The sequence below is a fragment of the Procambarus clarkii genome, chromosome 67 (genome assembly GCF_040958095.1).
Source record: "Procambarus clarkii isolate CNS0578487 chromosome 67, FALCON_Pclarkii_2.0, whole genome shotgun sequence".
Lineage (NCBI taxonomy): Eukaryota > Metazoa > Arthropoda > Malacostraca > Decapoda > Cambaridae > Procambarus > Procambarus clarkii.
In genome coordinates this window covers 18,049,576-18,077,403 of record NC_091216.1, presented here as the reverse complement: position 1 = coordinate 18,077,403, position 27,828 = coordinate 18,049,576, and the positions used below count along the sequence as shown (strand labels likewise).

The following is a 27,828-nucleotide window of genomic DNA, read 5'->3' as shown; positions in this document are numbered from 1 at the left end:
TCATGACTGCAAGAAAATTGTAAAAGTTATCTGTGGCACTGGTGCATAATGTCGACCTGCTCTTACTGCCAATTGGTCCTGTGTGTAGACCCAAAAGAATCTTACTTTAGGAAGTAGCTGTGATTGTTCACAAAATGGCATAAAGTCTTAACCATTAAGATTTAGGTATTGGCTTATTATCAGAAAGATCATATGATCAGTTTTCATTTGAGTTTTGTTTAGCCATCCAGCCATATAAATGACAGTGTGTCGGTAAAACCTTATATTTTACATCCTTTTCTGTGTGGAGCCCCTATGGCTCCATGGAGCTATCGGGCTAATGTGTGATATATTAGACCAGGGCATTAGTCTATGGAGTTCATCCTACTGGGGACCACGAACCAGAACCTGGCCCCCCTCAGAGAGATTTCAGGGAGCAATGACCCTGGAAAACCCCCCCTGTGGTTGGGGTTCTCCCAATCTGCCATCAACCGGGGTTGGACACCCAAAAAGGTAGGCATAATAAAACAAACCCAACATGATAATAAAATTACAACTAAAACCCAAAAAGAGAGGCAGAACTCCCTCCAATCCCAAAGAGACAAGCAAACGTCACACTCCATCGCCGCGCCGTTCGTCCGCGCAGCCCTCCTTCCCAAAGACAGGGAGGGAAAAGCTTCGGACCTCCCCGCGCCGGTTACCCATCACTCTAGTTCATTAGCTAATGTAATCCGGGGCGGATGTCTTCTCTGGGCTCGATTTCCAAAGTGGATATTTTCCTTTTGTTGTGACCTCTGCAGTGTTGTGTGTAGTGGTGTGGTGTTCCTCATCAGTACCAGGGCTGCATGCACTTAGCGGCATCCTTTCCTAGGCACCCTGTGACTACTGCCCTTGCGTGTTAGGGTTCCCTCTCCTGGTGCGTTTGGGACGCCATTTTCCTAGGGGTTTTTGCTGCTTGGCATTTACCCCGCTCTTGGGACCAGCTGGAGTTTCATGGCCCTTTTTGGCCTTGGGTAGGGAGTGGTATCATGCTGGTTAAGGCACCAAAGTGTTGTGCAACCTGCCTACCTATGCAGTGGCCAGTTCCTGTTTCCTCTGGGAACATTGTACTTTTGCTGGGTTTTTCTTTTGTTTTTTGTTTTTCTTGTCTGGTGTGGGGTCTGCCTGGTGTGGCTATAGTTTTATTTCTGATATTTTGGTGACCTGTGCTAGGCCCTCGTGATTGTACATGTCGCAGGGGTTTCAGTGTTTTTGATCTCCCTCTTGTTAGCTTTGGGTGTTAACTGGTTAGCAACACCTTCCTCCTGAGGTTATCTTCAGATGATTTTGGGGCTTAGTGTCACCCGCGGCCTGGTCCTCGACCAGGCCTCCTTTTTTTGTTACACATTCCCCATGAGCAGCCAGTAGCAGCTGTCTTAACTCCCAGGAACTTATTTACTGCTAGGTAACAGGGGCATCAGGGTTAAAGAAACTCTGCCCATTTTGTTTCCACCTCCACTGGGGATCGAACCCGAAACCTCAGGACTATGAATCTGAAGCGCTGTCTACTCAGTTATCAGGCCCCTTGCCCGGGCTTCCCGTCGCAGTCAGTATACTGTACGTGCCTTGGAAAACCCTGTCGGGCCTCGGTGCACCTATATATGTGTCTTCTGAGTTCTATCCCACCTCGTGCGGGTTCAAAGGTTGCTGTGTGCCCTTGTCTCAAGCTGACAGTCTACTCTTTTGCCTCCATCATGATGTGCCTGTTGGGTCAACGACACCTTTGACCCGGAGTCTTGAGAGTCGTGTTCTCTGCTTGTTCACCAGTACTATTCTGATGACATTACTGTTAGGGTACAGGCAGCATCCACATTGCATGCTAGATTCAGGATGCTGCAACACACTAGGTTGGTTTCCCACCTGGATGCCCCGCGGCTGTCCCACTTTGGTTATAGGGACCTAGACCTGGGGATGTTAGTCGCTTCGACTTCAGTTCAATCCGTGCTCCCTGGTCCTTCCCTTGTTGTTCACCCTACTCCTCCCCTCTCCTTCCCCTTCCCCTTTCCCTGCTTCTGGCTCCCAAATGTCTGAGGGTTACGGAGTTAGGGCAGGGGTTTAGTTGGTGATGAGACTCGGGCAGCTTCAGGGACTGTCCCAATCGGGTTGGGGACGGAGGCAGTTCCTCCTAACAAGGTTTCTAGGTCCTACCAGCAGGGCCTCCCCTTCTTTTCAGCTTTTCCCCTGGACTCTGCCTATTCTTCAGGGGTGAAAGGTATGGAGAATTGCTCTGCCCTGGGTCCCGACTTGGGGGATCCCAGGGCTGGGGAGGAGTCGACCTGGGGGCCTTGGGCCCTCTTTGACCCCACTTGGGTGTTTGTGCCCTCTTTGTGGGGCTTGTTGTTGCAGAGGGAGGGGTGTTGTTACCCCCTTCCCTATACGAGTATGATTTGGAGTTGACACCTCTCCTGGTTCGGTTTTGTACTCTCTTAGATTCCTGGCCCCGTCCTTCCGGTCCTTCCGGAAGTTTTCTGCCTCTCGTGTCTACTCTAGGGAGGTTCGGGAGGTTCTTGGTGCATACCTCCTGTGAGACCCAGATTTTGCCTCCGTGATGGATCCATCCTTATTTGAGTTTGGTTCTTCTTCCTCGTATTGGGTGTGTTTAGAGGTTCCATAGTCTTCCTGGCTGGCAGACTGCCCATTCTTTTCATTGGGGGCATGGCATGGGTTATATTGGACCCGCACACTTGGGTGGAGAGAAACTTCAACCATTCTGCAGGTTTACCTGGAGGGCGAGTTTGAGCACCTTCATGCTTGCTTGCCCCTGTGCTTTCTCGGGATGTTTGCCTTGTGCAGCTGTACGTGCAGGTTCCTACCCTTTCAGTGTCCTTGGTTGCTGAGGATTTGTGTGCCCATGGGCATTTGGCTACAGTCTTGTGCTTTTTTTCCCTTGTCAAGCTGTCTTCAGCCTGGCTTGAGGATGTGAAGGCTTTAAGTGCCATGCCTTTGTCTGGTGTGCTGTCCTTGGCGGTTTGGGCATCAGCTGTACTGTTTGCGCCTATCCTGAAGGTAGCAGTGTCCCCTGCCCTTTGCTTTTTATCGCGCAAGCAATCAGGCTGTGCTCGCTCTCTCTCTTTGGAATCCCCTTGGGCCCTGGCTCTTAGGTTTTTGTCGCTGTTTTGTCCGTTACTGTTTGCGGAGTCTGCTGTCACGCAGTTTCTGCAGGCGGCTTCGTCTTGTTGTCATCCTATGTCGGACTTGTTAGTTTTCCGGGGCGGCGGTTTTTGGTCTTCTAGGAGGGGTTGTGCCAGGGCTCGGGGCTCCGCTGGAGCCCCGAGCTCTGGCACGGATAACCCCCCATTCAGATTGGGGGGGGGGGTTATCTTGAGATGATTTCAGGGCTTTAGTGTCCCCACAGCCCGGTCCTCGACCAGGCCTCCATCCCTAGGAAGCAGCCCGTGACAGCTGACTAACACCCAGGTACCTATTTTACTGCTAGGTAACAGGGGCATAGGGTGAAAGAAACTCTGCCCATTGTTTCTCGCCGGCACCTGGGATCGAACCTGGGACCACAGGATCACAAGTCGAGTGTGCTGTCCGCTTGGCCGACCGGCTCCCGGGGTGAGGCTTGCTCTGTTTGCTCGCACGATTTGTGGGCATTTTGTATCATGTTATATGGCCTGTGGTGGCGTTGGGAGGTGGCTCCTCCTTCGGGAAGTTTGGCACCGATGGGACAGGCTTTTTCCTCAGCGCTTCGTCAGGTCATCTCGGAATGGGTGCGCTTGGGCGTGATCGACACGACCCCATCCCTCAGGTAGGACAGGGGTTCCACCTGTTCCCAGTACCAAAACGGGACTGTGCGGATCTGTGGATCCTTTTGGACTTGTCCCATCTGAACCCCTGAATTCCTTTCCCCTCCTTTCGGATGACCACTCTGTCTCAGGTTCAGCTTCTTTTGGAGCCTGGTGCCTGGATGGTGTCCATGGACCTCATGGACACATATTGGCATATCCCTATGCATCTGGGGTTCAGGGACTGGCTAGGTTTTATGGTGGGGCATCAGGCTTACTACTTTTGTTGTCTTCCTTTTGGCTTGAATCTGGCACTTCATATATTCACGCGTCTTTCCTGGGTCGTGGTGACCCATCTACGTCTGCTAGGGGTTCGAGTCCTGGCCTACCTTGACGACTGGCTGGTGTGGGCTCCCAGTCGGTCTGCTTATCTGCTCTCCAGGGGTGTGGTTCTTTCCCAACTCGCTGGGTTCAGGTTCCTGGTGAACTGGAAGATGTCCCATCTGGTTCCATTCCAGGTTCGAACATGGTTGGGTCTTGTTTGGGACTCTCGGACTGCTTCCATGTCTCTCCCTCTGGAGGCATTGCTGAGGCTGCGGTCCCACCTTCGGCTGTTTCTGGTGGGGTCTCGGATCACTCGGCGGTTGCTCAAGCAGCTGTGTGGGAGTTTGAACTTCTCCATGCTGGTCTACCAGCTTGGTTGGGTTTGGCTTCGGCGACTGTTCTGGTTCCTTTGGGAACACCCTTCTGCTTCTTTCACTATCACTGGGTTCGTACTTCATGGGCCTTGCTTCGGTTGCTTCGTCGTCGGCTTCTTCGTCAGGGTTCACTGCTTTGGTGCCTACCCAAGCCCTCGCTCGTGTTCATGGACGTGTCATTTCTTGGCTGGGGCTTTGTGACCAGTGCTCAACAGGGCGGCCAGGGGCGATGGGGTTCTTCCTTCCGTCGGGCTCACAGCATGGTGCTAGTGTTCGTGCTGGTTTGGCAGTCGCTTCTGTGGGTTCAGGTCACTTGGGGTTCAACCATCCGGCTCCATTTGACTGTTCTCCAGTGGTTCATTGTCTAAACCATGGGGTTTCTATTCACTCCTTACCTCTTTGGTGCTGGTTGCTTTGAGTGGCTCATCTGCTGGCTTCTCTGGGTTTGACTTTGTATGTGGTTCATATCGGGGAGTGTCCAACATCCTGGCGGACCGCTTGTTTCAGTTCTTTCCCCTGTCCACGGAATGGATGGTCGACGCCAACTCTTTCCGTTGGCTCTGCCAGACGTACGGACTCCCAGAAGAGGACCTCTTCGCGTCGGCATGGTCTCGGCGTCTCCCGATCTATGTAGCGCCCTTCCTCCGACTGCAATTCTGTTGCAGTCGACGTCTTTCAGCAGGACTGGTCGAGGTGGGGTTAACTGTACTTTTTTTTCCTCCCCGGTACAGCTGTTGCTATGGGTTCTGGCTCAGTTGGAGTCCTACCACGGAAGAGTAGTTCTCATGGCCCCTTGGTGGCAGGCCCAGCCTTGGTTTCAGGTGCTACTTGCTCGGTGACCGAACCCAGGCATCTTTCCTTGGCTCTACCTTTACCAGCAGATCAAGCCAGTGAGGTTCCTTGCTGGTTTGCTTTACTATTTCACACTTCGCATCTGGTCTTTCTGACGCTGGTGTATCACCATTTCTATGATGATCATGTGGCTTCTTTGTTGGTCTCCCACTTGTGTGCTTCGTCTCAGCGGCAGTATGAAGTTTCCTGGCAGTCCTTCTGAATTTTCCTATCACTGTGTAGATAATCTTCGATCTCTGATAGGATTGTTTGTCCTTCCTTTCGTGGTTGTTCCAGGAATGTCATCTGATGCCGAATACTGTTGCTTCATATCGTGCGGCACTGGTGGAGCCGCTCCAACTTCCGTTCGGTGTTTACCTCCAGCCTGCTCATGCGCTTACTGAGCCATCCTGGTATTTGCACCGGGTGCTCTCTTTTCTCTCTCCTCCTCAGTTTTTGGTGGCCCCTTCGTAAGAGGATTGTTTTTCTAAGACTTCTTTTCCTGTTGGCATTGGTTTCTGTGGGGCGGGTTGGGGAGCTTCATGCTCTCCTCTGGTGCAGAGGTTTCTGCTCCTACAGTCCTGGTGGTAGGTTTGTTCGGTTGCAGCCGTCTCCTTTTTTCTGGCGAAGAATGTGACGACTGCTTTCCGGAGGGGTCCTTGGGTTGTTGATGCTTGGTTGGTCAGGCAGGGTTTATTCATAATGTGTTGTGTCCAGTTGCGGCTCTCTACCGTTATTTGCGCGCCATGGCCGGGGATGCGCTTTGGGTTGACCTGGTTTCTCTCCTTCCCTGTTCCCGGGCTCGGATCTCTCAGTTCATCCCCAGGGTTATTAAGTCTAGCCAGCCTGTGGTCTATCCCCGTGCCCACGATGTTTGTAAGTTTGCTGCCTTGGCTGCCGTCTTAGGCAACATGTCTTGGGCTGACATTCGGGCACGGGGTTTTTGGCGGTCGATCAGGGTCCTGGCTGCACGCTACTTCATGAATGTTCGTGGGCCTAGTCAGGCCTGTAATGCTTTGGGTCGGCGGTTGCAGCGAGTTGTCTCAGCTTCGTGTTGAGTAGTAAGGACTAACTGCCATCTGGGTAAGTCCCCGTTTTTCCTTGTCTTTGGATAGTTAGCTCTGGGGAGCCGACGGGGCTCCCCCCAGAAAACCAGCATTGAATGTAATGAAATGCCATTTACTGGGTAAGTCCTGGAGGCTCACTGGCATCCCTCCCTCCGGTCAGCGGTATTTTTCACGTATTTTGATATCCAGCCTAAGAACTGGTAGTTGAATCACTGGCATGGGGGTCTGGAGCTCTCCCTTCCCTCTCCCAGGGAGGGGGGGGATGAGTTGCACAGACAGCGGCTCAGCAACGTGATGACGTCATACTAGTTTGCTAATTTTTGTTTGGGGAGTTCTGTCCACTCATTCGGCTTTCGGTAGCAATAGTTTCACCAGAATAGGGGTTTGTTTTGGGCGCCTACCTTTCTTGATGTCAGACCCAGTCAATGGCAGACATAGAATGCTCCCAACCACATGGGGGTTTCTATAGGCCATTGCTTCTCATGCCTCTGAGGGGGGCCAGGTTCTGGTTCGTGGTCCCCAGTAGGAAAGAACTCCATGCACATTGATTCCAGAAAGTTATACGTATCTAGTCAGCCTGGATAGCTCCTGGGGAGCCTCCGGGACTCACCCAGAAAATGGCGTTTCATTACATTCAACGCTGGTTTTTTTTTTTTGCTAAGGTTTTACTGAAAATTGGTTATTTTTAATTTAGCCCAAGATTTGAAGAAGAGTAGTTTTAATTATGGATTAATATTCATTTTGGAAATGTACAATGGACAGCAAATGAAAGATATGCAAACTGTAGTATCTGTGATAAAGTGATCTAATCTTTAATATACTGTACTAGTACATTTCATAGACTGCAATAGTGTCTGATAACCAAATAAATGACATCCGTATACATTATTTTTAATATATGGAAGTATTATTATTTTTCTCACACTTTCATATACTAACTTAAAATGCACGTTCTTTACTAATTTGTTTGTTATTTCTGTTTTACAAGACCCACATTTTAATTAGCTTTCTTTAACAGTTATTAATGAATGCCTTCGAATCCCTTATCATCCTATAGTTCCAGAGTCAGGGAGAATACGCATGTTACCAACACCTTTGAAGAGAGACATTTCAACAGTGGAAGGAATTTCCACCGCAGGACAGTCGTCAGTACAAAAAGGACTGTTCATACATCACGAAACAACATACATGGCTAGACAGTTGTTAAATGCTGATTTTGGTAAGATAGACATTACTTTACACAGAATTTAAGTTCATTTATACCTCTAAAATTCAGGTCTGTTTATTCATATGTTAAGTAATTACTGTGCTTGAGACAGTAATTTCATAATGTAAAATTAACAAGAATGTTAACACTCATCTCTTTTATCACTCTTTCTCACTTTCATATTATGGAGAGGCATCAGCCTATATCAAAAAATGTAAATAATATATAACATAATAGGAGCGCAGTCTGTGTATCACAAAACCAATATCACACTTAACAAATCAATCGCAGCAGTGTGCAGCCACAAGACAAGGTGCATAGGCTTCCTAGGCTTCTTTTCTACAACATCTTGTGTGATGTGATAGTAATACAATTCCCATTTCCACACACATTCTGTACTCAGTTTAGTTCCTGTCATTTCCTGAATGTTATCTTTCCAGCCTTCTCTTGACTAGGAGGCAACCCCTATTTTCTGGGGAAGCCCCTTGGTGGCTCCCTGTAGGTATCTCGCTGAGACTGCTCCAATCTACAAGTCACATCAGTTGCATGAATTCATTTGGCCTGCCAGGGACCACAGCCAAAACAAACCTGGCCCTTTCACATGAGGTCCGGGGAGCAAATGACATTTTGCAGACAACTGCTAAGTTCACATGACTCATAAATAACTGAAATACCAAATAACTCCAAATAATACAAAATAAACAAAAATGTGCAAAATTAGCTAGAACCCAATAGTACTGAATGCCACCACCAGGCAGCCTGGTGCTTGGTCCAGCATCAGCTATCAGATCAATTCATCCGCTGATACATAGCCCAGAGCAATGTAGTAGTGCTCCTTTGTCGCATCATCTTACAGCAAGTCCCAGAGCTTTAAAGCTTAGTACAGTACCAGCCATGTTAGGACTTGCCCCACGGGGGCCTCTTTTGCAAGTGTATCATTCCAATGCAGTATTTACTTCACGTGTAAGTTTTTACTCAGTTTTGTTGTGTGGCCTTTACTTTTTGTGATCCAAACTGCATGTGCCCAACAGTTACTTCCCATGGTGTTCATGAGCACTGACAGAGCATATTTTTGGTGTGTTCAGAGTTTTGCCTCCTTTTGAGGCTATGCCACCAGGATGGAGTGCCTTACGTTGGGTATTTCAATGTCTTCTGACCTGTGTTTAACTCCTTGGTTGGGGTGTTCATTATCTTGTGTGGCTTGCACTCAGAGGTTGCATGTTTGTTTATACGGCACACTGCCTGCTCCATTTTGCCACACACGGGGTTGGGCTACTTGTGGTTCCCATATTCTTTGGTAAATGCCCACAGTGCCTGGGAGCACTTGTCTTAGCACTGTCTAAGCAGGCCTTAGTATTCTCCAGCGGGTCTTTGGCGAGGTCAGTTATGCATAAGATGCTTGCACCCATCCTTCGGGAGGCAGTGGTGGGGTTTTATGCAGCTCGCCTCACATGTTGGCAGACCTTCCTTGCCCTCTATTTAGCTTTAGCTTGGTCCTTAGTCCTTTTGGTTGCCTCTCCTCTTTCCTCAGGTTATTGTTGTATAGTTCCTTTCAATGACAGCTACTTTCTGCCATCCAATTTCCTACTTTTGACTACTCAGAGTTCAGTTCAGTTCATGTTTGGAGGCAGTCTGGTATAGCTGGGGCCATGCCTGCTGTTGGTTGAGGTTGGCCCTCAGGGGTGCCAAATTGTTGGGGTATTTCACTTCCTGCGGCACATGCTATTTCTGCTCATAGGCACTGCTCTTTTGCTTAGCGGAAGGATAGTGCTTCTCATGGTTTACATTGGCCCTTTCACAGTTCATCCCATTGATGACGTTGTTGGGAAGGGGGCTCATCTTGCTTACTTTGCAGCTCCTGGTCCCATGATTCATGAGCGTTTCAGATTGCTTCCCTCAACCTGCAGTGGAGTTTATCTTTCTGCCCCCATATTTTGGGGTCAGGACTGGCAGGTCAGCTTTCTTGCCCACTGCTGCATCAAGTCATTGCAGCGTGCTTGGACATGGTCAAGCCAACCTTGTCCCCCTTCATTTGTTCCCAATTCCCAAGAGGGACTTCAGACCTGCGGTTCATTCAAAGATCTTTTGAATCTGAACTGATTCTTTCCCTGTCCAACCTTCCGCATGACCACTTTTGCCCAAGTTCACTTGGTTCTTCAACCAGAGACATAGATGATGTCCCTGGATCTCCAGGATGCATACCGACATGTTCTTATCCATCGAGGGTTCAGAGACTGATTAGGTTTTGTGGTGGGGCATCATGTTTATAGCTTTCAGGCTCTGCGCTTCAGCTTGAACTCCCTGTATTTTCACCAGGTTAGCACAAATTGCTGTGGCTCGGCTAAATCTCTTAGGGGGTTTGAGTTTTGGCCTATTTCGACAACTGGCTGGCTTGGGCTTCCAGCCAGACTGCACGTTAGCTACTTTCCCATCTCACCATGAGATGTCAGGTCATGAGAGATATTATTGTACAAGCAGATAAAGATAAATCACGACTGTTGATACTGGGGGACTTCAACTTTAGAGCAATAGACTGGGAGGCCTATGAAGCAAGAACGGAGGACTTTTGGACATGCAGATTTGTGAACCTCATTCTGGAGACATTCTTGTATCAACACATAAAGCAAGCCACAAGAATGAGGGAAGGAGATATACCGTCAGTACTGGATCTAGTATTCACCAGGAAAGAAGAAGAGATTTTTGACATCCAGTACCTTCCTCCCTTGGGAAAGAGTGATCACGTCCTGTTAGACATTAAATATGCTTTAAGATATCATCTAGAAGAAAATGGGGACATTGAAACAGTTGATAAACTCGATTTAAAGAGAGGCAACTATGGGGAACTTCGAAATTTTTTTAATGAGTGTAATTGGACAGAATTGTTGCTAGGCAGGGAAGTAAATGAAATGTATGCCAAATTTTTAAAACTATACGAGGAAGGCACACAAACATTCATACCAAAACAGAGATGCAGGACCAAAAAACAGGATTGGTTCGACAGAAATTGTGAGAGGGCAAGAGACCAAAAGACACAAAAATGGAATCAGTATAGGAAGAGGCCAAACCCCCAAACATACCAGCGATACAAAGATGCGAGAAACAATTATACAGCAGTAAGGAGAGAGGCAGAAAGAAATTTTGAAAAAGGGATAGCAGATAAATGTAAAACAGAACCGGGCCTATTCTACAAATTCATAAACAACAAATTGCAGGTAAAGGATAATATCCAGAGGTTGGAAATGGGAAACAGATTCACGGAAAATGAAAAGGAAATGTGTGAAACATTAAATGAAAAGTTCCAAAGTGTGTTTGTACAAAATGAAATCTTCAGAGAACCAGACACAATAAGAATTCCAGAGAACAACATAGAGCGGATAGAGGTGTCTAGAGATGAAGTGGAAAATATGCTAAAGGAGCTCGGGAGGAACAAAGCAGCTGGCCCAGATGGCGTTTCACCATGGGTTCTGAGAGAATGTGCATCTGAGCTCAGCATTCCACTTCACCTGATCTTTCAGGCATCCCTGTGTACAGGAATCGTAGCAGACGTGTGGAAACAGGCTAACATAGTTCCAATCTACAAAAGTGGCAGCAGGGAAGACCCCCTCAATTATAGACCTGTATCATTGACAAGTGTAATAGTGAAAGTATTGGAAAAGCTAATCAAAACTAAATGGGTAGAACACCTGGAGAGAAATGATATAATATCAGACAGACAGTATGGTTTTCGATCAGGAAGATCCTGTGTATCGAATTTACTCAGTTTCTATGATCGGGCCACAGAGATATTACAGGAAAGAGATGGCTGGGTTGACTGCATCTATCTGGACCTAAAAAAGGCTTTCGACAGAGTTCCACATAAGAGGTTGTTCTGGAAACTGGAAAATATTGGAGGGGTGACAGGTAAGCTTCTATCATGGATGAAAAATTTTCTGACTGATAGAAAAATGAGGGCAGTAATCAGAGGCAATGTATCGGAATGGAGAAATGTCACAAGTGGAGTACCACAGGGTTCAGTTCTTGCACCAGTGATGTTTATTGTGTACATAAATGATCTACCAGTTGGTATACAGAATTATATGAACATGTTTGCTGATGATGCTAAGATAATAGGAAGGATAAGAAATTTAGATGATTGTCATGCCCTTCAAGAAGACCTGGACAAAATAAGTATATGGAGCACCACTTGGCAAATGGAATTTAATGTTAATAAATGTCATGTTATGGAATGTGGAATAGGAGAACATAGACCCCACACAACCTATATATTATGTGAGAAATCTTTAAAGAATTCTGATAAAGAAAGAGATCTAGGAGTGGTTCTAGATAGAAAACTATCACCTGAGGACCACATTAAGAATATTGTGCAAGGAGCCTATGCAATGCTTTCTAACTTCAGAATTGCATTTAAATACATGGATGGCGATATACTAAAGAAGTTGTTCATGACTTTTGTTAGGCCAAAGCTAGAATATGCAGCTGTTGTGTGGTGCCCATATCTTAAGAAGCACATCAACAAACTGGAAAAGGTGCAAAGACATGCTACTAAGTGGCTCCCAGAACTGAAGGGCAAGAGCTACGAGGAGAGGTTAGAAGCATTAAATATGCCAAAACTAGAAGACAGAAGAAAAAGAGGTGATATGATCACTACGTACAAAATAGTAACAGGAATTGATAAAATCGACAGGGAAGACTTCCTGAGACCTGGAACTTCAAGAACAAGAGGCCATAGATTTAAACTAGCTAAACACAGATGCCGAAGAAATATAAGAAAATTCACCTTCGCAAATAGAGTGGTAGACGGTTGGAACAAGTTAAGTGAGAAGGTGGTGGAGGCCAAGACCGTCAGTAGTTTCAAAGCGTTATATGACAAAGAGTGCTGGGAAGACGGGACACCACGAGCGTAGCTCTCATCCTGTAACTACACTTAGGTAATTACACTTAGGTAATTACCAGGTTTGGGTTCATGATGAACTGGCAGAAGTCCCAGTTGGTTTCCTCCCAGGTTCGGACTAGGCTCAGTTTCATGCAACTGACACGTGACTGGTAGATTAGAGCAACCCCAGCATGATAGCTACAGGAAAGCCATTAGGGTTCTACCAGAAAGAGGCATTTTATTATATTCAATGCCAGGTTTGTGGCTAGTGAAGTAACCTCCTGGTAGTCAATTTGGGATAGGGTAAAAAATATTTTGGATATTCATACACAACAGTTTTACAATAATTTATTAATTTGAAATACTATGTTGTTGCCTTGTGTTCGGTATGCAGTCCTAAATTCACAGCACAAGTTCACAGCACGGTAACTAAATAAAGAGCATAGGGAAGTTGGCCACTTATACAGACATGTCCAGTGGCATATTGGGCCTGTGTTCTAGGACCTTCTACTCATCCTCCTGATCTCATTCTCTTAAATACAGACTCTTCGGCAGTCTTATCCATCCAACCCTTCAAAATGATCCTTAAACTCCTCAGTCGTACAATTTACACACTTTAGCTTCACATCTTTCCATTCTATTTCATGTCTTACTCTTATCTATTCTTCTAACACCACTTGTGTCTAAACCACAAAAAATCTTACTTGTCATGTTTAATCATGTTTATATATTTATATAAACTATATGTTTATATATTTATATAAACATGAAGTGTGTGTGTGATTATCTAAGTGTGATTACCTAAGTGTAGTTACAGGATGAGAGCTACGCTCGTGGTGTCCTGTCTTCCCAAAACTTTGTCATATAACGCTTTGAAACTATTGACGGTCTTGGCCTCCACCACCTTCTCACCTAACTTGTTCCAACCGTCTACCACTCTGTTTGCGAAAGTGAATTTTCTTATATTTCTTCGGCATCTGTGTTTAGCTAGTTTATATCTATGACCTCTTGTTCTTAAAGTTCCAGGTCTCAGGAAATCTTCCCTATCGATTTTATCAATTCCTGTTACTATTTTATATGTAGTGATCATATCACCTCTTTTTCTTCTGTCTTCCAGTTTTGGCATATTTAATGCCTCTAACCTCTCTTCGTAGCTCTTGCCTTTCAGTTCTGGGAGCCACTTAGTAGCGTGTCTTTGCACCTTTTCCAGTTTGTTGATGTGCTTCTTAATTAAGATATGGGCACCACACAACCGCTGCATATTCTAGCTTTGGCCTAACAAAAGTCGTGAACAATTTCTTCAGTATATCTCCATCCATGTATTTAAAAGCAATTCTGAAGTTAGAAAGTGTGGCATAGGCTCCTCGCACAATATTCTTTATGTGGTCCTCAGGTGATAGTTTTCTATCTAGAACCACCCCTAGATCTCTTTCTTTATCAGAATTCTTTAAAGATTTCTCACATAATATATAGCTTGTGTAATTACCTAAGTGTAGTTACAGGATGAGAGCTACGCTCGTGGTGTCCCGTCTTCCCAGCACTCTTTGTCATATAACGCTTTGAAACTACTGACGGTCTTGGCCTCCACCACCTTCTCACTTAACTTGTTCCAACCGTCTACCACTCTATTTGCGAAGGTGAATTTTCTTATATTTCTTCGGCATCTGTGTTTAGCTAGTTTAAATCTATGACCTCTTGTTCTTGAAGTTCCAGGTCTCAGGAAGTCTTCCCTGTCGATTTTATCAGTTCCTGTTACTATTTTGTACGTAGTGATCATATCACCTCTTTTTCTTCTGTCTTCTAGTTTTGGCATATTTAATGCTTCTAACCTCTCCTCGTAGCTCTTGCCCTTCAGTTCTGGGAGCCACTTAGTAGCATGTCTTTGCACCTTTTCCAGTTTGTTGATGTGCTTCTTAAGATATGGGCACCACACAACAGCTGCATATTCTAGCTTTGGCCTAACAAAAGTCATGAACAATTTCTTTAGTATATCGCCATCCATGTATTTAAATGCAATTCTGAAGTTAGAAAGCATTGCATAGGCTCCTTGCACAATATTCTTTATGTGGTCCTCAGGTGATAGTTTTCTATCTAGAACCACTCCTAGATCTCTTTCCTTATCAGAATTCTTTAAAGATTTCTCACATAATATATAGGTTGTGTGGGGTCTATGTTCTCCAATTCCACATTCCATAACATGACATTTATTAACATTAAATTCCATTTGCCAAGTGGTGCTCCATATACTTATTTTGTCCAGGTCTTCTTGAAGGGCATGACAATCATCTAAATTTCTTATCCTTCCTATTATCTTAGCATCATCAGCAAACATGTTCATATAATTCTGTATACCAACTGGTAGATCATTTATGTACACAATAAACATCACTGGTGCAAGAACTGAACCCTGTGGTACTCCACTTGTGACATTTCTCCATTCCGATTCATTGCCTCTGATTACTGCCCTCATTTTTCTATCAGTCAGAAAATTTTTCATCCATGATAGAAGCTTACCTGTCACCCCTCCAATATTTTCCAGTTTCCAGAACAACCTCTTATGTGGAACTCTGTCGAAAGCCTTTTTTAGGTCCAGATAGATGCAGTCAACCCAACCATCTCTTTCCTGTAATATCTCTGTGGCTCGATCATAGAAACTGAGTAAATTCGATACACAGGATCTTCCAGATCGAAAACCATACTGTCTGTCTGATATTATATCATTTCTCTCCAGGTGTTCTACCCATTTAGTTTTGATTAGCTTTTCCAATACTTTCACTATTACACTTGTCAATGATACAGGTCTATAATTGAGGGGGTCGTCCCTGCTGCCACTTTTGTAGATTGGAACTATGTTAGCCTGTTTCCACACGTCTGCTACGATTCCTGTACACAGGGATGCCTGAAAGATCAGGTGAAGTGGAATGCTGAGTTCAGATGCACATTCTCTCAGAACCCATGGTGAAACGCCATCTGGGCCAGCTGCTTTGTTCTTCCCGAGCTCCTTTAGCATATTTTCCACTTCATCTCTAGACACCTCTATCCGCTCTATGTTGTTCTCTGGAATTCTTATTGTGTCTGGTTCTCTGAAGATTTCATTTTGTACAAACACACTTTGGAACTTATCATTTAATGTTTCACACATTTCCTTTTCATTTTCCGTGAATCTGTTTCCCATTTTCAACCTCTGGATATTATCCTTTACCTGCAATTTGTTGTTTATGAATTTGTAGAATAGGCCCGGTTCTGTTTTACATTTATCTGCTATCCCTTTTTCAAAATTTCTTTCTGCCTCTCTCCTTACTGCTGTATAGTTGTTTCTCAGTTGTGTGTGTGTGTGTGTGTGTGTGTGTGTGTGTGTGTGTGTGAAATATATATAATGTGTATAGTGTAGTATAGTATACAGTATTGTATACAGTACTTATATGCAGAGTCAATGAAGCTGGATTAAACACTGTAATTCAAATAGTCAACAGTGAATTATTTATAAAACATATTTTGTAACAATGCTATGAGTTGCAGCACCAAAAGTAGTGATGTGCTTGCTATAATTGCATTTATTTTCTTGTTTTTATTATATGAATCATAGATGCACTAAACCATGCATGACAATCATTATTTTCCTGTATGTTTTCATTTTCTGAATGTGCAGTTACTTTATTGTTTAGTATAAGAATAATGCTTTTGACCAGCTTAAAATTTGAAGCTTACATGGAATGCAGTTATGTTTGTTATGCTCCCACACTGTCTGCCAAACAGACAGAAGTTATAAACAAAAAAGTTAGAAACAACGCAGAAAGTGTCTGAAAGAAAGTGTGGGAGCACATGGTGACCAAAGCAATGATGGCTGCTGGCATGAAGGTCCAAACAGAAGAAATTAATTTTGATGATGTTGATGGAGTGGTTTTTACACCTGGTTGGCAAAATAGAGATCATCGTAAAGAATCGTGTGGATAGAATTAAGAATTTTAGCAGCAGTAATGAAAACTTGAGAATCAAAGTTACAATCCTGTAAGACCCCTTACAGGATTGTAACTTTGCTGGAGATTACTGGAGAATCACTCCTGGCTCACGCATCACCTAGAAGACAGTCACCACACACTAGAGACAGTGCTGAAACAACCACTGGAGACAGAGCACACGACCTCAGCCTCTAGCATCAGCCTTAGATCTTTTGAATCTGAACTGCTTCATTCCCTGTCCAACCTTCCGTGGATAGTGACGAGTGGATAGCCGGCATGAGGGGTTTGGGGCTCCCCCTTTCCCCTCCCGGGGAGGGGGAGAACGCCAACAGGACTACACTTCCTAGGTAAGTCTCCAACCAAGCCAGGATCCTGTGCAACAACCGGACCGGAGGAAAGAGGTACAGGTAACTCCGTCTCGACCAGTCCAGCCGAAAGGGCATCGACCCCGACGGCCTCGCAGTCTACAAAGGGCGCCACATAAACTGGAAGACGCCTCGACCACACCAATGCGTATAGGTCCACCTCTGGGTGCACGTACGTCCGGCAGAGCCAACTGAACGAGTCGATGTCGACCGTCCATTCCGTGGGAAGGGGAATGAACCGAGACAGGCCATCCGCCAGGACATTTGCCACCCCCTGAACATGAACCACCAGGAGAGCCAAACCCCGAGAACTCAGCAGTCAAGTCACATAAAGCGACGAGCCCCAAAGAACCAAGGACCACATCAAACCCCAGCAGTTCAGGCAATGAACCACCAGGGAGCAGTCTGAATGGAGCCGGATCGTTGCTCCACGAGCGACACAAATTCTCTGAAGCAAATGCCACACTGCCGCAAACTCCCACGCCGTGCTGTGAGCTAGACGGAAAGACAGACCCCACTGACCCTGGCCGGCCTGGTGAGCACTTGTCACAAAACCCCAGCCGAGAGACGAGGCATCTGTGAACACATCGAACGAGGGCTTGGGGAGGCGCCACGGCACAGAACCACAAAAAACCCGCAGAGGAAGCTGACGACGCAGCAGCCGATGCAAGGCTCCCGGGATCCAAACTCATCGATCGCGAGAGCGACAGAAGGGACGACCCTAAAGAAACCAAAACATCCACCGAAGCCAGATCCGACCTGATGGGTTAACCAGCATAGCGAAGTTCAGGCTCCCACACAGCTGCTCAAACAACCGACGTGTGACCTGGGTGCTCTCCAAAAACAGCTGGAGGTGGGGCCAAGCCGCAACAGTGTCACAGGAGGGAGAGACAAGGAAGCGGTCCAAGAGTCCCACACCAGACCCAGCCAAGTCTGAACCTGAGAGGGAACCAAAAGGGACTTCCTCCAGTTCACCATGAACCCGAACCCAGTGAGCTGGGAAAGACCCATATCCCTGACAAGCAGACACATCATGGACTGGCTGGGAGCCCACACCAGCCAGTTGTCGAAGTAAGCCAGAACCCGAACCCCTAATAGAAGCAAACATGTCACCATGACCCGGTAAGGTGTGTGGACACTCGAGGTGCCAGATTCAAGAAGAATGCAAGGCAACAAAAGCTGTAAGCTTGTCGCCCCACGCCAGTCACTGAATCCCGGATGAATCGGGACGCATACAATAAAATTATAACACCAATATGTGTCCCGGAGGTCCAGAGACACCATCCAGGTACCCAGTGCCAAAAGCCACCAGACCTGAGACAGAGTGGTCATCCAAAAGGAGGGGCAAAAGTCCCAGGGATTCAGACTAGACAATTCCAGTATGAATCACAGAACCACACAGTCTCGTTTTGGAACTGAAAACAGGTGGGAAACCCAGCTGAGGGACATTGTCGTTTCGACCACACCCAAGCCAACCCACTCTTTGGAACTTTAAGAACAAGAGGTCATAGATATAAACTAGCTAAACACAGATGCCGAAGAAATATAAGAAAATTCACTTTCGCAAACAGAGTGGTAGACGGTTGGAACAAGTTAGGTGAGAAGGTGGTGGAGGCCAAGACCGTCAGTAGTTTCAAAGCGTTATATGACAGAGTTTTGGGAAGACGGGATACCACGAGCATAGCTCTCATCCTGTAACTACACTTAATTAATTACTCACAGATGACCTGACAGAGCACAAGAGAAGAGGCCTGCCCTGCCGGCCCCGATCCTCCCTAAGGAGGAGGAGCGACCCAACACAGGTCGGAGGAAACGACCCGAAATGCCCACGAATCATGGGACCAGGCGAGAGCAAACAGCGCGAGCTTTCCCCCCCCTATCGCCCCATCAACAGGGCAACCCACGAAAAGGCCGACGACTCCTATGAGAGCCCAGCCGATGCTAAGAGCGATCACTGTGCCGGCCAGACGCCAACAGCTCCAGAGGAGGTGCCTGCCCCGAATCTGGCACTACTGGCTTATTACTACCGAAGGAACCCCGAGACCTAGCACGACCCTACCGGGCAGGACCTCCATGGCCCCCCTGGAGACCCTACAAATCCGACAAAGGCCGTCAACTAGACGAAGCCGCCTGCAGAAAAACCACCACAGCAGACTCTGCAAATGGCAACGGACAAAAAGGTGATGAAAATCTAAGAGCCAGGGCCCAAGACGATTCAAAAAATTTGGACGAGCACCGCCTGTCAGCACGCGAGGCAAGAAGTGAAGAACAGACATCGCCTCCCTCAGAAACGGCGCATACAACTTCACCAAAGCAGCCGGCGCCCGAGATTCCAAAGCAAGCACACCGAACCCTAGCGCGGAACCCAGGTCCTCCACACTCAGCACGAGACAGTCTAATGATAGCTCCAGCAGGGAAAAGAAGCACAAGACCGAAGCCAAGTGCCTATGGGCGCACAAATCCTCGGCCAACAGGGATGCCGCAAGGGAGGGAACCTGCACATGAAGCCGCACCTCGCCAACATCATAAGGAAGGACGGGAGTGAACTAGCACACCTAAAGGTGCTCCAACTCACCCCCCAGGAAAACCTAAACGACCATATTCAACTCTCGCCATTCAAGTGCACATTCCAACAAAATGAATGCCAAGCCCCCAAAGAAGAAAACGCAGTCTGCCAGCCAGGAAGTCTCTGGCACCTTGTAATGCACCCAATAAAGAAAAAGAGGAGCCAAACTCAAAAAGAAGGCTTCGTTATCAAGGCATAATCCTGGTCTCGCGGGAGGTAAGCCGCAAGCCGCTCCCACACCTTCCTCGGTGGGATGCGGGAAGCAAAAAACCTCCAGGAGGGAACCAAAGAACCCAAGGGAACTCGGACCCGAACCTGGGGAGGAGTCGAACTCATAACAAAATCGTACTGGGAGCGGGGAAAAGAAAACCTCTCCCCCCTGTAATGACAAGCCCTGTGCCGAGGGTACCAAACACCCAAGCAAGGACAAGTGGGGCTCAGGCCCCCCCCCCCCAAGACAACAACTCCCCAGCCCCGGAATCCTCCACGTCAGGACCCGGGGCCGAGCCGTCCTCCAAACCCTCTGCCTTTGGAGAAAAAGCAGAGTCCACTGGAAAAGCAGGGATGAAGGGGGCCCGCTGGCGTGGCCCAAAAGCTCTGGCAGGAGGACCAGGCTCAAATGCCTCCGCTGCCGATCCGGAAGGGGGAATCCCTGAAGCCACCCGAGTCTCACTACCAGTATAATTCAGCGGGGCAGCTGCAGGGCATCTGGAAAGACAACCAACCTCGCACGTTGCAGCAACTTAAACCTTGCATGCAACTCTAAAGCTGCATGCACTTAAATATCAGTCTCAGTGGACTGGGTGAATGGAGTACAAATAAAGAACACCACTCGCAGGACTCCGAGGTCTAAGGTGTCACTGACCCCAACAAGCAGCAAGGCAGAGGCAGACGGTGAGTGTCACCCCAAAACAGGGGGACAGAGCAACCTTCAAACTCGCACAAGGTGAGGTGGGACTCAGAGGTCTCCTACATTGGACCACTGAGCCCCAATGGGGGTTTCCAGGGCCCTAAGGCTGACTGCTAAGGGAAGCCCAGGCTAGGTACTGCTAACCGGTTATCCCAGAGCTACCAAGCAAACAATCTAAAAGCTGAACCCCTGCGACGTGTGCAAGCACGGGGACCTAGTGGAGGGCCACCAAAAACCTACCAGTGGTCCTACCGCCACACCTGGCAGACCCCTGCCAGGCAAAACAAAACAATAACAAAGGAAAAACTCCGCAAAAGCACAACGTCTCCAGGAGAACAGAACCGGTCGCTATGCGTATATCAGACAGCTGCACAGTACCTCGCGCCCCAGCCAGCGACGAAACTACCTCCTAACCCAAAGGAAAACAGGAGTAAGAACCTCCCCAGCTGATCCCCCAAGGGCGGGCAATCACCGAGCAGCAAAAGAACCAAACGGATGTAGCTGCTCCTGAATGGCTCATGGAAGATAACCCTGAAGTCGCAAAGGCAGTACTTACAGGGCACCTGGGGAAGGCGGCCCTAGGTGCATGCAGCCCCAGTACTCTTGTGTTATGTCTGGCTTACACACCACCAAAACTGAGCAACAACACTGCACTGCAGCACTGCGCAAAGAATAGAGGCAGAGCGATCGACCGTCACCAACACAACAGCCTCTTGAACTGAGGAGAGTTGTCGGCATGGAGGTCTGGGACCCCCAGTCCCTCTCCCGGGGAGTGGGGGGATTGCGCAGACAGATGCGCGGCGTTTGTGGTGACGCTATACCTGTTTCCTTGGTTTTGATTGGGGAGTTCTGTTGCTAGTTCGGCTTTCGGTTTGCAATTTATTTAATCAGCAGTAGTTTGTTTTGGAATTCCTACCTTTCTGGGTGCCTGACCTGGTAGATGGCAGACAAAGACTGCTTCCAATTACACGGGGGTGTCTTTAGGCCATTGCTCCTCGTGCCTCTCTTGAGGGGGCCAGGTTCTGGCTCTAGTCCCCGGTAGGCCTAGAACTTCTTCAATTGATTATTGTCACGGTCTAATATATGCACATCAGCCTGGTATAGCTCCGGGGAGCCGAAGGGGCTCTCCACAGAAAAGAAATTACTATACTGGCAAAGTAGGGAGGTTCCTACTTTTTCCTAACAAACTTCCTAACAAAAAGAACCCAAAGTGTAATAGTCAACAAAGTAAAATCTGAATTATCCACCATGAAACGCTCAGTTCCCCAAGGTACCCTGCTTGCTCCGGTACTTTTCCTCATTCTCACATTAGACACAGAGAAAGATAAAAATTGCATGTATAGTACTGTATCATCCCTTACAGATGACACTAATTTTAATGAGTAGACAACACAGAGGACACAGCAAACTTCTAATCCAATGTTAATAAAGTCTGTCAATTGGCCACAGAAAATAACATGATGTTTAATAAGGATAAGTTCCAATTACTGAAGTGTAGGAACAAATTTAAATATCAAAGCAGAAACCACATAAAATACAGACCACACTATTGAAAGAAAAAGCATTGTAAAAGATTTTAGGAGTAATCATATCAGAAGATCTTACTTTTAGAGAAAACAAAAAAGTTGCTGTCACAACCGCAAGAAAAATTATAGGTTAGATAACAAGAACCTTCCAAACAAGAAATGCCATGCCAATGGTGATACTGTTTAAGACATTAGTGCTCTCTAGAGTGGAATACTGTATGTCGCACATTAACAGCCCCATTCAAAACTGGAGAAATTGGTGACATGGAGTGTGTGCAAAGATCTTTTACCACTAGAATCTATTCAGTAAAACATCTAAATTATTGAGACTGCCTAAAAATGTTAAATCTGTATTCCCTAGACCACCTAGGTTTTAAAGGTATTCCCTTGGTTCTAAATCAGTACACATAATAAACTCTGTATAACACGAGACCAGTTGGCATGGTAAGATTTATAAAATAGCCCCACTGAAAGCAGAGGTGCAGTAGGCACACTGAGGGAGAACTCTATCAACCAAAAAGGTCCAAGACTTTTCAACATGCTTCCCCTACATATATGGGGCATAACTGGCTAACCCTTCTCATCGTTCAAAAGATAACTCGACAGGCACCTTCAAATGATACACGATTCATCAGGCTGTGACTCGCTCATCACGTATCGAAGAACCTAGTTGATCAGACCAGCAATCAAGAGGCCTGGACAGTAGGGATGTTGATCCACTGAATCATCAACAGATAGTCGATCTAAAGAGGAACCCACTGCTGAAAAATAAAGAAATCCCTAAATAAATTACCTTCGTAACGAATTAAAATGCTGTCCAACCTATGCCTTATTCAAAAGTAAAACCAAAAAGTACCTAATTTCATCCACATACTTTCCTACCTAGCGCCTCAAACTCGCACTGTATTTTATGCTACCCACGCTCCAATATATTTGCCTAAGCCATGCGCCATTGTCATCAATGCTATCAACCTATATCATGGTTGTTATGTTGAGCAAAAATTTTAGTACAATGTACCTAATAATATTCCTCAAATTATGCTACAATGTACCTGTTGATAATCCTCAAATTTTACTACAATGTACCTATTAATATTCTTCAAATTTTGTTTCAAATTACCTACTTAAAATTATCTGTTAGATTAAGGACCTGCCTGTAATGCTGTGTGTGTGTGTGTGTGTTAGTGGCTTTGCAAGAATGTAGAAACATCAATGCTATGTACTCTCATAAAGCAATTAACCTTCTTGTATATACTGTATATAAATAAATAAAAAGTAAATAAACTGAACCAGAACAGAGACAAGACAGTAAGTGGTCAGTTAAATTTTTAGATTTTTTTTTCCAAGAACATTTAGGCATTTATGTAAAAAATATATACAATTTTTGTTTCTACTGAATACAGTATACCACTTGAATTCACCCTAAGGCAAGATCATGAGTCAGGTCTGGGTGACATTCTGCATTAGTGTAACATGGATCTATTTAAATGTCACACAGGTCATACTGTGTGGCAGTGAGAAAGTGTTGCAAAACTGTGCAAGGTGGTAAGACCACCAAATGCTTATTTTTATTTAATTAAACTTGTTTACCCATGTAGTTTAATATATTAATGTAGTTAATTGTAATTACAGGAGTCGGAGAGGCAAGGGAAAGGGACGTCGTAGGGGTTAATGAGCAGCGTGAGGGCTACTTCACTATTGCTATTGTATGGACTAGTCTTCCAGCGAGGTGGGGAACAGGGATGCCGTCAGAACTGCCTACTACCCCTGCTTCCTACAGTGACACAACTATTTCTGGAGCCAGATATGTTTCAAGACGTATCCCTCCAGTGGTACATTGTTATTATTGATGATGAATAGGGCAACTATTCATAAAGGGATAATTGTGCCTTGATGCAGTGAACATGTACTGAGCCCATCAGGTTTACAGATACATGCGCCCTCTGCCACCTCAGAATGCTATTACTTCTGCAATACCATGTGTCTTCTTGTATCCTAGTCCACGGAATCCTTGTGTTTCCATGAAGGTTGTCTTAGGTGTTATAAGACAGGATGACCATTGCAAACTTTCGGCTACTAGAAGTGCCACATGATACCTTTCTCTCTGGCATCAAATTTAATCAATCCAATGTGTTCATCTTTATTATTAGATCTTGAAAGCTCTGTAAGAGAATATTTTTTAAATTTTGACTAATATCACAAATTGAATGCACACTGTGAAAAGAAAGACACAATATTAATTAAAAAATAAGTTTGTGATTGAGACTAATTTCTGGGAAACTTGTTGTAGTTGAAGCAGTAGTAAAAGTATAATGTCTGTAACTGATATATTTGTGGTGTGAGAGCTTATGTGTGAACCCCAGATGCTTGGTGGTGTTGTATGTGACCCCTTGTTAGTGTTGTTCCTAGTGTAATATTATCCTCACTGATGATAAGGGTGAGCTTCTTATAGTTGATACTGCTCCCATCATAATTTTCATGCTAAAATTTCTACTAATACTCTGCCTCTGTAAGTATTTTCCTATCTGACTGCACAGTGATCAGTTTGCAGCCTTTCTGTGGCTACTCGAGCTTTTTCACCTTTTTTATAGCTGACAATGGTGCTACCAGGATGAATGTTTTACTTCTTATTTAGGTGTATCATAGTTTTATAACTTAAGTTTTTAATAATAATTTAATAAACTTCGCCATCAACACTGCCATTAATTATTTCATATTTGAATTTGAGTTGGTTTGAAAGAAAATCATTTAATTTTATTATTATTATTATGATTAACTTTATGACTGCCACTCATATTTTCAAGTCTATTAGTGTATAGTCAACAATCAATTCTACAGTCAGGCATCATATATGTTTCATTATAAATCAGTATCTCCTATGGTGTCTCAAATCTAATGTGAATACTAATGTCCTTATACAGTAATTGGCTTTTTATAAAGTAACATTTGCAAAACTTGCCTTATAAAATTTGTATTGTACAAGGTTTCAAATCAAATAATAGATGTCCAACTGTCAAAACCAAAATGTGATAATAATTGAGAAAATTTATCAGATTTCTCTTACTGTACTCATTTAATTGTAATAAAAACTGACTAGCCTCACTCTTTGTATATTCAGTGCAATGAGCTTTGTGGTCTTGGCTTTGTCAAGTGTTAGGTAAATAAGGTTTTGGGTTTCTACTCTGAGAATACTCATCTTAACCACAGCAGTTGCGACACAAGACCGAAATCTCTTGGTCGTCTTTGTAATGCCGTGACTACCGAGTCTCCTTACATGCACGTTGATTTTGTAAGTATGGTGTGGCATCTCATCCCATCTAGTGTCTTAATTTATAAATGATGCTCCCCAAATCTTCTTATACATGGTCTTGGAGTTTGACCAGAAGGAAGAGCTGTCCAATTGTTGCCTTCATGTTCTCTTCCCCCAGTATAGTTCAAGTGAAGAAGTTGTTGTTGTTAGTGAGATTCTTGTTACACCTCTTACCTGTGTGAATAGTTATTACCAATATTTTGGAAAACATAAGGTCCAATTTAGTATCATTATCATATAAACATGAAATCATGAGATTGATTAATTAAAACCTATGACTAAAGTAAGTGCATTATGTGAAATATTCCAATGTTTATTAAATTCCATATAATAAAGCCTATACTGTATATCCTATAAAATACCAAATAATGTAAATCAATTTTAAACTAATTTCAAACTATTTACAGTAGGTGAATGCCATTCAGAGAATGCTAAATTATGTAAGATGTGCTTAGGATGAAAACTTACTAGAAATGAACTTAAATGAAAGAATCTTGATTCTCCCACAACTACTTGTGCTGTGCAGCAATATTCTTTGCTAATCAGTTTGTTAATGGTTCAAGCAGCTGCTGCCTCTGTTTCTATTGATACCCACAAGTAGAAGACAGTTTCACTACCTATATTATGTGGGTGCAGTGTTGTGATGCAGTTATAAAAATATAAAAATTTTCCTTAGAAATTCTTTGAAATAAATGTAGAATATTTATTGGATTTTATTTTGTAATTATCCTGAACTGATGTGCCAAAAAATTTAATTGCATTCAGTTAAAAATATAATATTAACTTTGAGGCTTTTACAACACAACTGCTGCATACAGAATTGACAACATAACTTGACTGACCTTAATTCAAATTGGGACCTCTCTCTTGCTCTAGCCATTGACACTCAAACCTCTTGGTCTGGTTTGTAATGCAGTGATTATCAAATCTTTCAAAAAATACTGTATGCTATTTTCTTAAGTAGGATGTGGCATACCATCCCATTAAATCTTGCCAACTTGTCAATGTTGCTCCCCAAATCTCCATAAACATGCTGTAGAACTTTGGCCAGGAGGCAGAGCTGCTGAACTTTTACACATGTTGTAAATTGTCTATCTCCAATAGTTTGGAGCATGTGAATCTAATGAGATTGAATAATTAAAACTTAATTAGATTGCAGTGTATAAAATGTCCCAGTATTCATTTAAGTTCATCTAAATGTCTATAATTCTTGTAAATGCAAAATGGTTATGCAAATCAAAATGCAGACATTTCTATAAATAGGACCACAAGAAATCAACATAAATGAAAGATTCTCAATTCTCCCACAAAGATGCTTGTGCTGTGCAGTGCAGCAGTATTCACTGACCAGTCTGTTGATGGTTCAGGCTGCTGTTACTTCATTTGATGTCTACAAATAAAATGAAGTGTTATTACTTGCCTACAATTATGTGGGTTCTATGTTGTGAAGCAGTCAATTACAAAAATACAATCTTTCCCTTGAATTTGTCTGCAAAATAAATAAGAGAACACACAATTGGATTTTATTTGTAAATAACCTTAACCTATGCAATATTCAAAATATATGGTGTGTAATTACTTAAGTGTAGTTTCAGGATGAGAGCTATGCTCATGGTGCCCTGTCTTCCCAGAACAGTACTCTTTGTTATACAACATTTTGAAACTATTTGTACTAATGGTTTTGGCCTCCACCACCACCTCACTTAACTTGTTCCAACCGTCCACCACTGTTTGCAAAAGAAAATGTGCTATTATTTTTTTGGTAACTTTATTTCCTTAGATTGAATCTGTGTCCTGTTATTCTTGAAGCTGCTGGTTTCAGGAATTCCTCTTCGTCAATTTGGTCGATTCGTGTTATTATTTTGTATGTGGTGATCGTATCACAGCTTTGATTTTGATAAGTGGTGATCATATCACCTCTTTCTTATAGATGTTGTTTTCTTCTAGTTTTTTAGTATCCAATCTTTCAGTTTTGGCATATTTAACACCTCTCATCGAAATCTAGTTTTTCAGTTCTGAAAGCTATTTTGTAGCATGCCTTTGCACCCTTTCCAGTTTACTTATGTGCTTCTTTGAGATATGGGCACCGTACAGCTGCTGCATTTTCCAATTTTGGTCTTGCAAAAATCATGAACAGTTTCTTTAGTATTTCACCATCCATGTAATTTAAAACAAGTCTAAAACTGAAGTCATGCATATTCTCCTCTCACAATGTTCTTTGTGTTCCTCTGGGGACAGTTTACTATTCAAAACCCACACATAGATACACATTGAAATCACAATAGCATGATCCATCAAATGAACAAATCCACAAGGGAAGTGATGAGGGTTTGAACCTACATCCAGGATGATCCCAGATGCGCCTTGGTTGATTACACCACAACATGGTCAAAAGAATTGCAACCAGGAGTGCTACTGCTCTCACACGGATCCTGCAGCCTCTCTGAGACACAAACCGGATTTTTACCCTCACCATGGCCCTTATGGATTTGTTCATTTCAAGTATCACACTATTGTGATTTCTGTGTATATTGACATAAGGGCAAAGAGGTAGACCAGCTTGTTGACAGAGCCCGGGGTGCATTGGGGAAATTGTGTAAAATCTCTGGTTTGCGTCTCGGAGAGGCTGTGGGATCTGTGTGAGGGCAGTAGCATTCCCGGTTGCAATTCTTTTGACCATGTCATGGTGCAATCGACTAAGGTGCGTTTGGGATCATCCTGGATGTAGGTTCGTACCCTCATCATGGCCCTTGTGGAATTGTCCACACAT

The 27,828-nt window shown here is 44.6% G+C and overlaps 1 protein-coding gene across 8 annotated transcripts in view; it reads left to right on the top strand.

Annotated features, from left to right (window-relative positions):
* Nucleotides 1–26,574, top strand: part of LOC123767760 (terribly reduced optic lobes) — a 354,074-nt gene extending 327,500 nt beyond the window's left edge. For 7 of the 8 annotated variants that reach the window (XM_069310630.1, XM_069310627.1, XM_069310626.1 and 4 more), the window contains 2 exons: nt 7,400–7,561; nt 23,381–26,574. In XM_069310630.1, coding sequence (XP_069166731.1) covers nt 7,400–7,538 — 139 coding nt within the window. In that variant the 3' untranslated portion in view covers nt 7,539–7,561; nt 23,381–26,574. The remainder of the gene's footprint in view (nt 1–7,399; nt 7,562–23,380) is intronic. The other variant, XM_069310632.1, reaches the window with a different exon arrangement.
* Nucleotides 26,575–27,828: the final 1,254 nt, after the last annotated feature.